At 40.2% G+C, this 15,329-nt stretch overlaps 1 protein-coding gene across 4 annotated transcripts in view; it reads right to left on the reverse strand.

Moving 5' to 3' along the window:
* The window catches only part of adgrg6 (adhesion G protein-coupled receptor G6), a 151,536-nt gene that overhangs the window by 90,149 nt on the left and 46,058 nt on the right, over positions 1 to 15,329 (reverse strand). For 2 of the 4 annotated variants that reach the window (XM_075458650.1, XM_075458652.1), the window contains exons 3-7: positions 13,859 to 14,206; positions 10,597 to 10,736; positions 8,677 to 8,962; positions 6,795 to 6,968; positions 4,058 to 4,105 (exon numbers count right to left, since the gene is read on the reverse strand). In XM_075458650.1, the coding sequence (XP_075314765.1) occupies positions 4,058 to 4,105; positions 6,795 to 6,968; positions 8,677 to 8,962; positions 10,597 to 10,736; positions 13,859 to 14,206 (996 nt within the window). The remainder of the gene's footprint in view (positions 1 to 4,057; positions 4,106 to 6,794; positions 6,969 to 8,676; positions 8,963 to 10,596; positions 10,737 to 13,858; positions 14,207 to 15,329) is intronic. The other 2 variants (XM_075458653.1, XM_075458651.1) reach the window with 2 other exon arrangements.

The following is a 15,329-nucleotide window of genomic DNA, read 5'->3' on the forward strand; positions in this document are numbered from 1 at the left end:
ATAACAGAAGTTATTAATCAGTAATAACAGAAGTTAATAATCAGTAATAACTCAGTAATAACAGAAGTTAATAATCAGTTCAGTATTCTTGATGTAATAGAATAGAAAAATACTTTATTCATCCCCCAATGGGGGAAATTCAAATTAATCAAGTAGCTAAAAAAATTATTAATATTTACAATGATTGTATATTAACAACAACAACAATAATAATACCAATTCTAATAAAAAAAATACTACTACTAACTAATAATAATAATAATAACTAGAAAGAGCTGTTCCTGTGAGACAGCAGTGAGAATGCTTATGAGCTGAATGGGGAAAGCTGACCATGCTAAAAAAAAGCTGAAAATAGTTCAATTTTAGCAGTAAGAATTGTTTTGGTTGAAGGAATTTTGTGATTTTTGTGTGTACTACCAAACTTAACATTGGAGTTAGTCAGAGAATTTAAGAGGTTGGTCTCGGTTCAAGGCTCATAGCTGAAATTCTGTAAATGTGAGCTCTTTAGTAGTTACATTGGCTGAAAGAGGACACATTTTCCTACATTTTAAGGTATAATTTGTGTCTCTAAGTTAAACTGTATGAAAGTTCTAGTAATTTGTTTGAAAAAACTGAAAAAGTTGAAACTTATCAGCACGCACTCAACTGTGTGCTCATTCATAAAAATCAAGAAGGAGCAAAATGTTCATGTTTTTGAAACTGTCATATTTCAAAATCGGCTGAAGATTTGAAAAAGCTGAAACAATTGGTAATAGCTGAATGTCTTGTGACCCATTTAAAGTTTAAATGGTGTCTCTAGCTGAAAGCATGCAGAAATAGATAGAAAGAGGGAGATGATTTGGAAGAGCTGAAAGCTGTTTCCATTCATTTGAATGACGGGAAAATTTGAATAAAAGTTGAATATCTTAAAAAGTGTAAAAGTTAAAAACACCAAAAATGATGGCAGGAATCTGCTGAAAGAGCTGAACGTTTTGATACCAAAATTGTAGAAATATCTGAAAGTATGCAGGAGTAGTTAGGTGCCGAAAACTGGCGGAATAATAATAATAAAGAGAAACAGGAACTTAATAGTGAGAATGCCTTAAAGCATTCTCACAATAAATGACTAAATAAATAATGAAAAAAAATAAAAATATATAATATATAATATAAGAATATATATATATATAAAAGAAACTTTCTAAATATTTGGGGTAACAAACAGTTTAAACTGGTAATCAAGTCAAAGTTCTGTTACTACCGCAGTGTTGTTTATAAGCTGGTTATCACTACATGAGAATCCTCTAATTATCACACCTTTATTATCAGACTTTAACCTGTTATCACCACAACATGGTGGAAGTTTCTGGCACCGACACAGAGACAGAGGCAGCATCTGTGTTTATCCCACTCGTATCCATCTGCATCAGGCTGAGTGGCGTCTCGAGTGCTTATTGCGGGGAAGCGAAGGACACTCCAGCACGCAGAGGACGTGCAGAGACTCCAGGAATCATGATCTTTCAGGTTCTGTCTGCTGCACATTTCCAGAGGATCAGACTCACATGTTGTGTGTTATAAACCAAGCGCCCCTAAAGGTACTTTGGCAGTCTGTAATATGATCCGGCTCCAGCCCGAACATGATGAATATTCACCGAGCCCTCCGGGGAGAGTGGGAGGACAGAAAGACACAGAAAGACACAGAAAGACACATAAAAGACACAGAAAGACACAGAAAGAGGCAGAAAAGACACAGAAAAGACACAGAAAGAGGCAGAAAAGATGCAGAAAAGACACAGAAAGATGCAGTAAAGACACAGAAAGACACAGAAAAGACACAGAAAGACACAGAAAAGACACAGAAAGATGCAGAAAAGACACAGAAAGACACAAAAAGAGGCAGAAAAGACACAGAAAGACACAGAAAGACACAGAAAAGACACAGCAAGACACAGAAAGAAACAGAAAGGACACAGAAAGACACAGAAAGACACATAAAAGACACAGAAAAGACACAGAAAGACACATAAAAGACACAGAAAGATGCAGAAAAGACACAGAAAGACACAGAAAGACACAGAAAGATGCAGAAAAGACACAGAAAGACACAAAAAGAGGCAGAAAAGACACAGAAAGACACAGAAAGACACAGAAAAGACACAGCAAGACACAGAAAGAAACAGAAAGGACACAGAAAGACACAGAAAGACACATAAAAGACACAGAAAAGACACAGAAAGACACAGAAAGACACATAAAAGACACAGAAAGACACAGAAAAGACACAGAAAGACACAGAAAAGACACAGAAAGACACAGAAAAGACACAGAAAGACACAGAAAGGACAGAAAGATGCAGAAAGACACAGAAAGACAGAAAGAGGCAGAAAGCCCTCCCCCTCCTCTACCTGTTGCATCATTAAATCTCAAACTCTCGTCTTCTCTTACATCATCATCAGGACTTTAAGGCTCAAAGTACGTGGGCCGAGACCTCGGTGGTCTGGAGAGTCTCAGCTCGTTGGAGGGGGATAAAGGCTGATTTCAGCTGAGATTAAAGTATTTGTCACGTCTCAGGTGGTGGGCCGCGAACACTTTAAGGGCCCCGGAGGAGAGTGGATATGAGGAAGGAGAAGGCATCAGGAAAAGCTCCCTGCAGGGCTGAAGCCAACCACCATCATTAAGCCTACTGTGTTAGCATTAGCAACATCTGAGAGAGCTCCACGAACTCCCTGGCTGTGTTCGAAACCACATACTTCTCCTACTACTCATACTAACTTTCAGAGTTAGTAAGCGAGTTTGAGTAAGCGAGAAGTTCCCGGATGCATACTAGATTCTCTAAATGTTGGGTATGCATCATGAGGTTACTACTCATACTCAAACTACCCAAGATGCAACGTAACGTGACGTCGCCGATCGTCATTTCCTGTCAAAACGGCAGTTTCAAGCTAGCTACAACGAGGGTAGGTTCACTTCCTGTTTTCAAAACAAAAGCACCAATTGTATGGTAATGGCTTTCCCTGTGATAAAAGGCAACGGGTATTTTATTTTGTGAAAATAACCGGAAGTGCGTTAGCTCACTGCGGCTAGCTTTAGTAGCGCCGAATTCGTGGGAACAAAATTGTAAACAGCCGGTATTTTGTCAGGTTTTCAACACGTTGGGGATCTAAACGACTACTTTCTCACCTGAAAATGTTTCAAATGTTGCTAAAGTTTACAGAGTTTAGAGCTTAAGAGAAATCAGCTTCAGGCCGGCTGATTTCAGCTCGGGCAGGAGCCAAATGCATTGTGGGTAAACGCTCTGGATACTGGCTGATCGATGAGTATGCAGTATGCAGTATGCAGTATGTAGTATGTAGTATGTAGTATGTAGTATGCAGTATGTAGTATGTAGTATGCAGTATGCAGTATGTAGTATGTAGTATGCAGTATGTAGTATGTAGTATGCAGTATGCAGTATGTAGTATGTAGTATGCAGTATGTAGTATGCGGTTTCGAACACAGCCCGTGTCTCATGTTAGCATCACAGCTAACAGTCAGATTGAAGAATCCATTCTCCTGTTAGCATCACAGCTAACAGTCAGACCGTCTCCGATGGCTGTAACTGAAAGCATGTATGTTTTCTCTGCGTGTGCTCATCAGTGTGTCGCCGTGGCGACCGTGACTGATAACCTACGGTATAATTGGTGCAGTGACTCAGCAGCCGGACCATACGCAGCAGTGGAAAACATGTTTACTGTTGACAGAGAAGCAGGAACCCCTCTGAGGGTCTGAATGTGGTTAAAATGAGATTCTGCGCTCGTGTAAACCGATGCAACAACAAAGCTGCTGATTAGCAGGCCTCCGAAGGTCTGACCACCAACTAATGAGTGGAGCCGGGTTTTCAGATCCCTGATGAAGACAAACTCACAGAAAATTCACAGTAAACTGTCAACAGAAACCCCGGAACAGAGGCAGGAGGCAGGGTTTGTGTTCCAGGCACCGAGGGTTAGTAAGTCTGGTTAAAAAGATGCTAACGCATGCACCAAAGCTCTGTTAGCACAATCAAACTGATAATTATGGAAGCAGTGTTAGCAGCACTCACCACTAGTTGGCGCAGCAGTGGTTAAATGAATGCAATGCGGGTAGCAGACTGTGAAGAGAAGGACAGGTTAATGGACATCAGTTTAAAAAGCAGAGATGGGACCGAGTCACACATGTGCAAGTCTCAAGTCTTAGCTTTCAAGTCTCAAGTAAGTCTCAAGACTTAGCTTTCAAGTCTCAAGTCTTAGCTTTCAAGTCTCAAGTAAGTTCCAAGTCTTAGCTTTAAAGTCTCAAGTAAGTCCCAAGTCTTAGCTTTTAAGTCTCAATAAGTCCCAAGTCTTAGCTTTCAAGTCTCAAGTAAGTCCCAAGTCTTAGCTTTCAAGTCTCAAGTAAGTCCCAAGTCTTAGCTTTCAAGTCTCAAGTAAGTTCCAAGTCTTACCTTTCAAGTCTCAAGTAAGTTCCAAGTCTTAACTTTCAAGTCTCAAGTAAGTTCCAAGTCTTAACTTTCAAGTCTCAAGTAAGTCCCAAGTCTTAGCTTTCAAGTCTCAAGTAAGTCCCAAGTCTTAACTTTCAAGTCTCAAGTAAGTTCCAAGTCTTAGCTTTCAAGTCTCAAGTAAGTCTCAAGTCTTAGCTTTCAAGTCTCAAGTAAGTCCCAAGTCTTAGCTTTCAAGTCTCAAGTAAATTACAAGTCTTAGCTTTCAAGTCTCAAGTAAGTCCCAAGTCTTACGAACAAAGTTGGAAGTTATGCTAGATGCTTAACACTCAAGTCATTCAAGTCATCTAGTCTCAAGTCAAGTGCCGAGTCTTTAACTTCCAAGTCCGAGTCGAGTCTCGAGTCTTTTATTTTTTGTCAAGTCAAGTCCCAAGTCATCAAAACAGCAACTCGAGTCCAAGTCACAGTGACTCGAGTCCCCATCTCTGTTAAAAAGCATCAGCCTGTAAACACAAAACAATCTGATTAATTCGTTAATTACACGGTTCAGCCCGGGTCTGACAGCAGCTCAAACTGTCAGACTGTTAATGAAAGTCGGTCATTATTCCCACAAACACGTCAGAGTGGGCGCACATGGGGGCTCGAGCCAAAGGCATGCAGAATCAGGACGCTGCTGCCTGCAGAATCAGGACTCTGCTGCGTGCAGAATCAGGACGCTGCTGCGTGCAGAATCAGGACGCTGCATACAGAATCAGGACGCTGCTGCGTGCAGAATCAGGACGCTGCTGCGTGCAGAATCAGGACTCTGCTGCGTGCAGAATCAGGACTCTGCTGCGTGCAGAATCAGGACGCTGCTGCATACAGAATCAGGACTCTGCTGCGTGCAGAATCAGGACGCTGCTGCATACAGAATCAGGACTCTGCTGCGTGCAGAATCAGGACGCTGCTGCCTGCAGAATCAGGACTCTGCTGCGTGCAGAATCAGGACGCTGCTGCGTGCAGAATCAGGACGCTGCTGCGTGCAGAATCAGGACGCTGCTGCGTGCAGAATCAGGACTCTACTGCGTGCAGAATCAGGACGCTGCTGCGTGCAGAATCAGGACTCTGCTGCGTGCAGAATCAGGACTCTACTGCGTGCAGAATCAGGACTCTGCTGCGTGCAGAATCAGGACGCTGCTGCGTGCAGAATCAGGACGCTGCTGCCTGCAGAATCAGGACGCTGCTGCGTGCAGAATCAGGACGCTGCTGCATACAGAATCAGGACTCTGCTGCGTGCAGAATCCTGTATTCCTCAGAAACCGCTGTGGGTCTCTGAGGTCTAACAGCACACACAGTGTCTCTAAGTGGGTGCAGAGCTGGCAGAGATTCCTTTCTAACCGCGGCGGTTAACCTCCTGCGGCTGCGCTCACTCACAGCTCTCCCTCGGAGAAACGCTGCTCTGTAAACACACGCAGCCGATGTGCGAGTCGGCATTTATGCTGCTCCTGTTGTTAAAAGTACGATGAAATATCTCACATAAATAAGCATTTCGACCCAGCGATTTCCTGCGTGTGTCACTCAGTAGCACGTTTGTGTGTTTGTGTTGGTGAACTCTAAGAGAATCTGTTTGGATTTAAAGGAGTCCAGCTGGCTGAAGAGGGAAAGGAAAACAAAGCAGGACTCTGTGAATTCTGGTGTGGAGCCAACCAGGTAGCTGGAAGTGATTAACCTGCCAGCTGCAGTGAGAATGTAGCAGAAGTCTGGTTGTAATTTCTGCCCTGATATCAAACACGCTGAAAGGTTTAACACTCTGAGTTCCTGAAATAAAGTCCACAGAGACGGAGCTCCGCTGCTGTCCCATAAACCGTCTCAATCCGACCCTCCTCTGCCTCAAATGAAGACAAAACAAACTTACTGTAATCAATAAATATCAGAATGTATTCGGGAAGTTTGAGGCTCAAACAGGTCGAGAGTTGGTGCAGACACAGAAAAAACAAAAGCTTTAATCCTAAAAGATCGACAGCAAACAGAAGCCACCTTTCAACTGAATCCAACATTCAATTAGACCTCTGCCTGCTCTGCTCTGATTGGTCAACTCCAGAGGCCTGATTAGGCCCCGCCCACCCTTCCATATCAGCTCTGTTGGTGTTTGACATTAAGAAATGTGTTAAATTGGCTGCAAAGTTAGTATATATGTATAATATATATCTTCTAACTGAAGCAAACATTGACATGAAACTAAATAAAATCAACTTGTTAGAACAGTTTTTGGCTAATTTTCTGGTATTTTCATAGTTAAAGTTGCTGGAGAACATGTTCATCATCCATTCGTCTCCATTTTGGGACACTTCAACCCTTTAAAGTCAGATTTCATGCATGCACTCACTGCAGCTGAGCGCGCTGTCGGTCTGGGCCAGAGAGGACGGGATGCTCCAGTGGCTGTTGTCCCAGTCGATGACGTTCCCCACCACGTCGCAGGTCAGCGCGCTGAGCTCCTGCGCTGCCATGGCACGATTCCACAGCCGCAGGTTGTACATGTAGCCGTTGAAGCTAATCTGGCCTGAGCAAAGACATTTCCATACTTTAGGAAAAGTGTAAACAGCAGGGAGTGTTTTTGCTTGTTCATGATGTTCGTGTCTCTGATCTGTAGAACTAAAGATGAACTCCTCGGGGATCTAGAGTTTAGTACATTAGCATGGTTACACACAGACGTTAAAGCAGAAGTTAAAGCATGTTCTGTTTAAGTTTATGCATTTAGCAGAAGCTTTTATCCAAGGTGACTTACAGAAGAGGATATAAGATTAGTTAGTGGGGAAGTACAGGAGAGCTGGGTCTTCAAGAGGTTCCTGAAGATGTTCAGAAACTGTTCTGGTAGCGCTCGGGAGGTCATTCCACCATCGTGGAAGGACACATGAAAAGAGTCAGAGTCTGAACCTTTGCCTTGATCAGTATGTTGAGTTTACATCACAACCAACAGACTTCACCACCTACGAACTGTTGTTTTTGGTCATTTAAAAGCTAAAAGATGTGATTAACTCTGAAGTCTGTCGCTTCAACTACGACTAAAACCTTGTTTCACCTGTTCCTTCGCCTCACATATCGTCTTTCCTGCAAGCTTCCATGCCTTGATTTTAGTTTGAAGCTGAAAGTCGAGGCTGTTCCAACACTCAAAGGACACGAGTCTGAACCTCAAGCTGATTCTGGCTCCAACACATACGCCTGGATCTCAGAGAGTTGTAGCTTCCTAGCTAACAGTACAGCATGTTAACATGTCACCATCTTCCCCTTCCACAACCCCTTTGGCAAACTTTGAGGAATTTGACCAGTCAGGAGACACTCAAGCCTGTTCCCGTCTTTCTCTGGAGGAGAAAGTTCTCCCTCGTTCTGAACTAATTACAAACTATTCAGAGTTACACAAAGCTAATCTGGAGGTTCCACAGATTAGGAATAAAATGACTGGAAATGATCCTGTCATGTCCGACTTAGTTAAAAAGCAGAGAAAATACAAGTGAGTCCAAAATGTATAAAATTCCAGTTACAACAGGAACATATTGTAACTGATACAGTTTTTCTAAAATGTCGTCGACATGCTGCCTCAAACAAACACTGAACCGTGGCTGAGATCAGTCTGAACCGTCCTCACTGTTTATTTGAGGCAGCGTGCCGACGACATTTTCGAAAAACTATATCAGTTACAATATGTTCCTGTTGTAACTGGAATTTTAAACATTTTGGACTTACTTGTATTTTCTCTGCTTTCTAACTCAGTCGGACATTTCCAGTCATTTTATTCCTAATCTGTGGAACCTCCAGATTAGCTTTGTGCACTTGGTAACTCTGGAATAATTTGTAATTAGTTCAAAACGAGGGAGAACTTTCTCCTGGGAGAACCCTCCTCCAGAGAAAGACGGGAACAGGCTCGAGTGTCTCCTGACTGGTCAAATTCCTCAGCTTGAGGTTCAGACTCGTGTCCTTTGAGTGTCGGAACAGCCTCGACTTTCAGCTTCAAACTAAAATCAAGGCATGGAAGCTTGCAGGAAAGATGATACGTGAGGCGAAGGAACAGATGAAACAAGGTTTTAGTCGTAGTTTAGAAAGCTTAAGCGACAGACTTCAGAGTAAATAACATCTTTTAGCTTTTAAATGACCAAAACAAACAGTTAGCAGGTGGTGAAGTCTGTTGGTTGTGATGTAAACTCAGCCTCCTTTGACCTGAACAACTTGAAAAATGTATCACAGAGCAGTGGCTTGAATAAACTGGTGATTACCTCCCAGCTGAAAAACTCCACCAGCCGGCACCGAGCGCCCAGAGGAGCCGGAGCAGGTGGTGGTCCCGTAGTTTCCGTTGAAGTAAAGCGCCACTTGGCCGCTTGATGAAGTCCAAGTGAAACAGAAGGGCTTCATGGAGGATGTGAAGTCGGCCGGGGAGATGAGGGAGTCCACCGGGCAGACCACGCCGTCAATGACCACCGACAGCATGGACTTTTCGGAGCCGAAACTCAGGTGGACGTTGTTTTCGTCGTCCCCGTCGTAGTAGATGAAGAGCGACTCTTTCTGTTCAGGAAGCAGGAGAACCGTCAGCGAGTCTGAGGCTCAACACCACAGATTATCTTTAACTGAATCTTTAACCATTAAAACTCATCTTTAACCGATTAAAACTCATCTTTAACCGATAAAAACCCATCTTTAACTGATTAAAACTCATCTTTAACTGATTAAAACTCATCTTTAACCAATTAAAACTCATCTTTAACCGATTAAAACTCATCTTTAACTGATTAAAACTCATCTTTAACTGATTAAAACTCATCTTTAACCAATTAAAACTCATCTTTAACCGATAAAAACCCATCTTTAACTGATTAAAACTCATCTTTAACTGATTAAAACTCATCTTTAACTGATTAAAACTCATCTTTAACTGATTAAAACTCATCTTTAACCAATTAAAACCCATCTTTAACTGATTAAAACTCATCTTTAACCGATTAAAACTCATCTTTAACCGATTAAAACTCATCTTTAACCGATTAAAACTCATCTTTAACTGATTAAAACTCATCTTTAACCGATTAAAACCCATCTTTAACCAATTAAAACTCATCTTTAACTCATCTTTAACTAATTAAAACTCATCTTTAACCAATTAAAATTCATCTTTAACTCATCTTTAACTGATTAAAACTCATCTTTAACTGATTAAAACTCATCTTTAACTGATTAAAACTCATCTTTAACCAATTAAAACCCATCTTTAACTGATTAAAACTCATCTTTAACCGATTAAAACTCATCTTTAACCCATCTTTAACCGATTAAAACCCATCTTTAACTGATTAAAACTCATCTTTAACCGATTAAAACCCATCTTTAACTGATTAAAACTCATCTTTAACTCATCTTTAACCGATTAAAACCCATCTTTAACTGATTAAAACTCATCTTTAACTGATTAAAACTCATCTTTAACCGATTAAAACTCATCTTTAACTGATTAAAACTCATCTTTAACTGATTAAAACTCATCTTTAACTCATCTTTAACCGATTAAAACCCATCTTTAACTGATTAAAACTCATCTTTAACTGATTAAAACTCATCTTTAACCGATTAAAACCCATCTTTAACTGATTAAAACTCATCTTTAACTCATCTTTAACCGATTAAAACCCATCTTTAACTGATTAAAACTCATCTTTAACTGATTAAAACTCATCTTTAACCGATTAAAACTCATCTTTAACTGATTAAAACTCATCTTTAACTGATTAAAACTCATCTTTAACCGATTAAAACTCATCTTTAACTGATTAAAACTCATCTTTAACTCATTTTTAACCTATTAAAACTTGATCTACGACATCTAATGCCTCATTACTTTGTGCACGTTATAATCTGGGGGGCATTTATTCTCCTCATGTTAATCTAAATCTAAAGTCCAATCTAAATCAAAAGATTTAGACGAGTCCATCTGGGTAACTGCGCCTCCTTTCTAACATTCATGTTACGCCCTTTACTCAAAAATCATCGTCTCCCATCTGGCTGAGATCCAAGAGTATCCCAGGCTTTAATCTGATCATCAGGAAGCAGTTTTGACTCAAAGGTTGCTGTTTTTAAGTGAAACACCTCAACTGTCCACTTCAACCCCCCAGAAGGCAAAAACACAGAAAGTGAAAGAGTGGCAGAACCTGTTTCTGGCCGATGAGCTCCACCTCAAAGCACACCGTCAGGTCACTGAGCGTCGGCATGGAAACGGAGTCGGCCACCTGGGTGACCTGGCTTTTTCCATCGACTAGTTTCACCTTCTGGTTCCTCAGCGCCACGGCGACTAGGACGGAGGGATGGAGGAGCAGAGGATGTTAAAACGATGGGGAGGAAGAGGAGAAAGAGAAAATAGGTGGGAGGGAAAAAGGGAGAAAGGGAAAGAAAATCAGATGTTTGAGGAAAGAATGAAAAGAGAAAATCAAGAGAAGAAAGTAAAAGAGCATCAAATAAAGTGTGAATGAAAAGCATGAAGAAGGCAGTGATTCAGAGAACAAATAAAGACGAGTGAAAATACAAACCATCTTCTCATTAACGGCTCCTTCAGACACCTGATAAAACCGATTATTACGGCAGATTTAATGAGATTTTCTTTGTAAACTGAATTAATACTCTGATCAAAAAGGTTTGTGTCCCTAAAACTCATCTTTAACTGATTAAAACTCATCTTTAACTCATCTTTAACTGATTAAAACTCATCTTTAACTGATTAAAACTCATCTTTAACTCATCTTTAACTGATTAAAACTCATCTTTAACTGATTAAAACACATCTTTAACTCATCTTTAACCGATTAAAACTCATCTTTAACTGATTAAAACTCATCTTTAACTCATCTTTAACTGATTAAAACTCATCTTTAACCGATTAAAACTCATCTTTAACTGATTAAAACTCATCTTTAACTCATCTTTAACTCATCTTTAACTGATTAAAACTCATCTTTAACTCATCTTTAACTCATCTTTAACTGATTAAAACTCATCTTTAACTCATCTTTAACTCATCTTTAACCGATTAAATCCCATCTTTAACCGATTAAAACTCATCTTTAACTGATTAAAATTCATCTTTAACTGATTAAAACTCATCTTTAACTGATTAAAAATCATCTTTAACTCATCTTTAACCGATTAAAACTCATCTTTAACTGATTAAAACCCATCTTTAACTGATTAAAACTCATCTTTAACTGATTAAAACCCATCTTTAACTGATTAAAACTCATCTTTAACCGATTAAAACCCATCTTTAACTGATTAAAACTCATCTTTAAAGCGGCACTATGCAACTTTCAGTAATATGGGGTTTGTTTACCATGCAATACACACCCCAAAGCTGTAGGGGGAGCTCCGTAGAAAATAAGGCGACAGTCTAGCCAGACTGTCGTAAACCCACCAGAGGCAATTTACGGTTTATTTTTCAAGACACTGGCAGAGAGTTGGAGAGCCGTCGACAGCTAATGGAGAGAGGGTGTGTCTTATCAGGCTACCTGGCTCGGCTCAGAGCCCTTTACGACCTGCCGTGAAGCAGTAGTTCTTGGCTCTCGTGTGTCGCGAGACTTCCAGAGGTAAACAAAGCACGCGGCGCCACAGGCAAAGTTGCAAGTGCTGTTTCGGCCTAGGGCCACCAGATGGAGATGGAAATGTCACCGTTTTCATCAGGACGGGTCAGCCAAGCAATCTGATGATTGCCAAGCAATTTTTATGCCCATGAAAAAGTTGCATAGTGCCGCTTTAACTGATTAAAACTCATCTTTAACTGATTAAAATTCATCTTTAACTGATTAAAATTCATCTTTAACTCATCTTTAACCGATTAAAACTCATCTTTAACTGATTAACATTCATCTTTAACTGATTAAAACTCACCTTTAACTGATTAAAACTCATCTTTAACTCATCTTTAACCGATTAAAACTCATCTTTAACTGATTAAAACTCATCTTTAACTGATTAAAACTCATCTTTAACTCATCTTTAACTGATTAAAACTCATCTTTAACTCATCTTTAACGATTAAAACTCATCTTTAACTGATTAAAACTCATCTTTAACTCATCTTTAACCGATTAAAACTCATCTTTAACTGATTAAAACTCATCTTTAACTGATTAAAACTCATCTTTAACTGACTAAAATTCATCTTTAACTGATTAAAAATCATCTTTAACTCATCTTTAACCGATTAAAACTCATCTTTAACTGATTAAAACCCATCTTTAACTGATTAAAACTCATCTTTAACTGATTAAAACCCATCTTTAACTGATTAAAACTCATCTTTAACTGATTAAAACTCATCTTTAACTGATTAAAACTCATCTTTAACTGATTAAAACCCATCTTTAACTGATTAAAACTCATCTTTAACCGATTAAAACCCATCTTTAACTGATTAAAACTCATCTTTAACTGATTAAAACTCATCTTTAACTGACTAAAATTCATCTTTAACTGATTAAAAATCATCTTTAACTCATCTTTAACCGATTAAAACTCATCTTTAACTGATTAAAACCCATCTTTAACTGATTAAAACTCATCTTTAACTGATTAAAACCCATCTTTAACTGATTAAAACTCATCTTTAACTGATTAAAACTCATCTTTAACTGATTAAAACTCATCTTTAACTGATTAAAACCCATCTTTAACTGATTAAAACTCATCTTTAACCGATTAAAACCCATCTTTAACTGATTAAAACTCATCTTTAACTGATTAAAACTCATCTTTAACTGATTAAAATTCATCTTTAACTGATTAAAATTCATCTTTAACTCATCTTTAACCGATTAAAACTCATCTTTAACTAATTAAAACACATCTTTAACTGATTAACATTCATCTTTAACTGATTAAAACTAATCTTTAACTGATTAAAACTCATCTTTAACTGATTAAAACTCATCTTTAACTCATCTTTAACTGATTAAAACTCATCTTTAACTCATCTTTAACCGATTAAAACTCATCTTTAACTGATTAAAACTCATCTTTAACTGATTAAAACTCATCTTTAACTGATTAAAACTCATCTTTAACTGATTAAAACTGATTAATTATATTGAAAAGGGAAAAAAACAGTGAACTTTTTTCTGGTGTTTAAATGTTTTTATAATTCACGGGTCAAAAATGACCCATAAGACAATCTTTGTACCCTAGTGGTGAACAGCCCACATGGAAACATAAACAAAAATAAAGTCTGACTTTTTCTAATGATGGGGTCCCTTTAGGAAAAGTCATAACATTCCAAGTTGGGAAAAGATAGTTTAAGGTATTTTTTCTGCAGCTGAACATGGTGGTGGCTCACAACAGGAGGGTTAACATATCTGCAGCCTGCATTTAGATACCCGAGGAAAGCGGATTATTTCAGCCCGGCGGGATTAGCTGGCCTGAACCTACCGTGCTGGAAGCTAACACTGAACCCCTTCCTCTGAATGCTGAAGTCCGATTTGAAGGACAGCTCCATCACGTTCCCCGTTGAGTTCAGCGTCAGCCCGCTGGCCGTCAGCCCGCAGAACCTAACCTCCGTGTTGCCGGTGTTCACCGCCACCTGGTCGTAGATGCAGCCGGGCGCCTCCTCCAGATCAAAGTCCAGGAAGGACAGCTGGATGACGAAGCCGGCGGGCGCCCGCATGGTCCACTTACAGGATTGGGAATTGGGGTATTTCTGGGGGTAGCAGGGCGACGTGAACTCCCCCGCGGCCTCTGTTCGCACCACGTTACAGTTGGTGGAGCCGCAGCCCAGCGCTGGAAGTAACAGTAAAGTCATGAAACACTTCAGGTGGGACGGCGTCCGGCAAAGACGACAAGGACGAGGACGATAGAGGACAAGGCAGAGGAAGAGAGGACAACAAGACAGGAGCAAAACTCCAGCCGGGTAGGCAGTAAAGGGGGTTGGCCTGAGAGTTAAGGACCAAGGAGGGTTTCAGGAGGGTTACAAGGACTTTAGAGGTTCAGGCAACAGGCCAAAGACTCTTCAGGTCAAAGACAACACGGTTTTAGATCTCAGTTATCAGAAGAAAACAAGGACGAAGGACAAGGACGAAGGACAAGAAGAAGGACGAGACGAGTCGTGCAGCTGGAGGAAGGCTCGGCAACCCAGAGAGGAGTCAATCGATCCGGAGAAGATCGATCGGTGCGTCACCGGTGGAGCAAAAATCCACCATCAATGCACCCGTTTCTTTTCTTCTTTTACATGCACATGCAGAGAGATCCTGACGGCGTTGGAGAGAAATCTGTGAGTAACGGCGTCCATTTTCAGAGCAGATAGAAACACCTTCGTTCACATCAGCCTCCTCAAGCTCGTTTAAACCATTTAAACCAAGCTCGTTTAAAAGTGTTCCCTAAAAGGTTCCCTGTTCCAGCCCGCTGATATTTACAGGATACCATCTGAAGAAGAATGGACAACAATATGGAGGTATCACTGGATGTGTACCAGCTCACAGAAGTGGAGGCAGTTTGGCTGGAAAAGCCTGATTAGGTGCTTTATTACACCCTCCCAGAAATCTCACTATGACAATAACTCCTCAGTCTGCTGGAGGAAGTGTGGAAATCAAAATGCAAACCATTATCACATTATCCGGTCATGAAGGACTATTGGAAAGAGATACACAACGCCCTACAGGACATCTTCAAATGCGAAATACCGCTCGAAATTAAGACTATGTTTTTCGGACACATACCTGAGGGACGGCTGAAAAGAGATAAGCACCTCGTAAATATCCTGCTAATGGCTTGTAAAAAGAACATAACCAGGAAATGGCTATCACAAGAGAGCCCAACTGTCAACATCTGGATGGACATCACAATGGACATGCATAAAATGGAGAGAACAACAGCATTTGTTAATCTTAAACTGGAGTCATTCAGC

Source organism: Odontesthes bonariensis, chromosome 24, assembly GCF_027942865.1.
Source record: "Odontesthes bonariensis isolate fOdoBon6 chromosome 24, fOdoBon6.hap1, whole genome shotgun sequence".
Lineage (NCBI taxonomy): Eukaryota > Metazoa > Chordata > Actinopteri > Atheriniformes > Atherinopsidae > Odontesthes > Odontesthes bonariensis.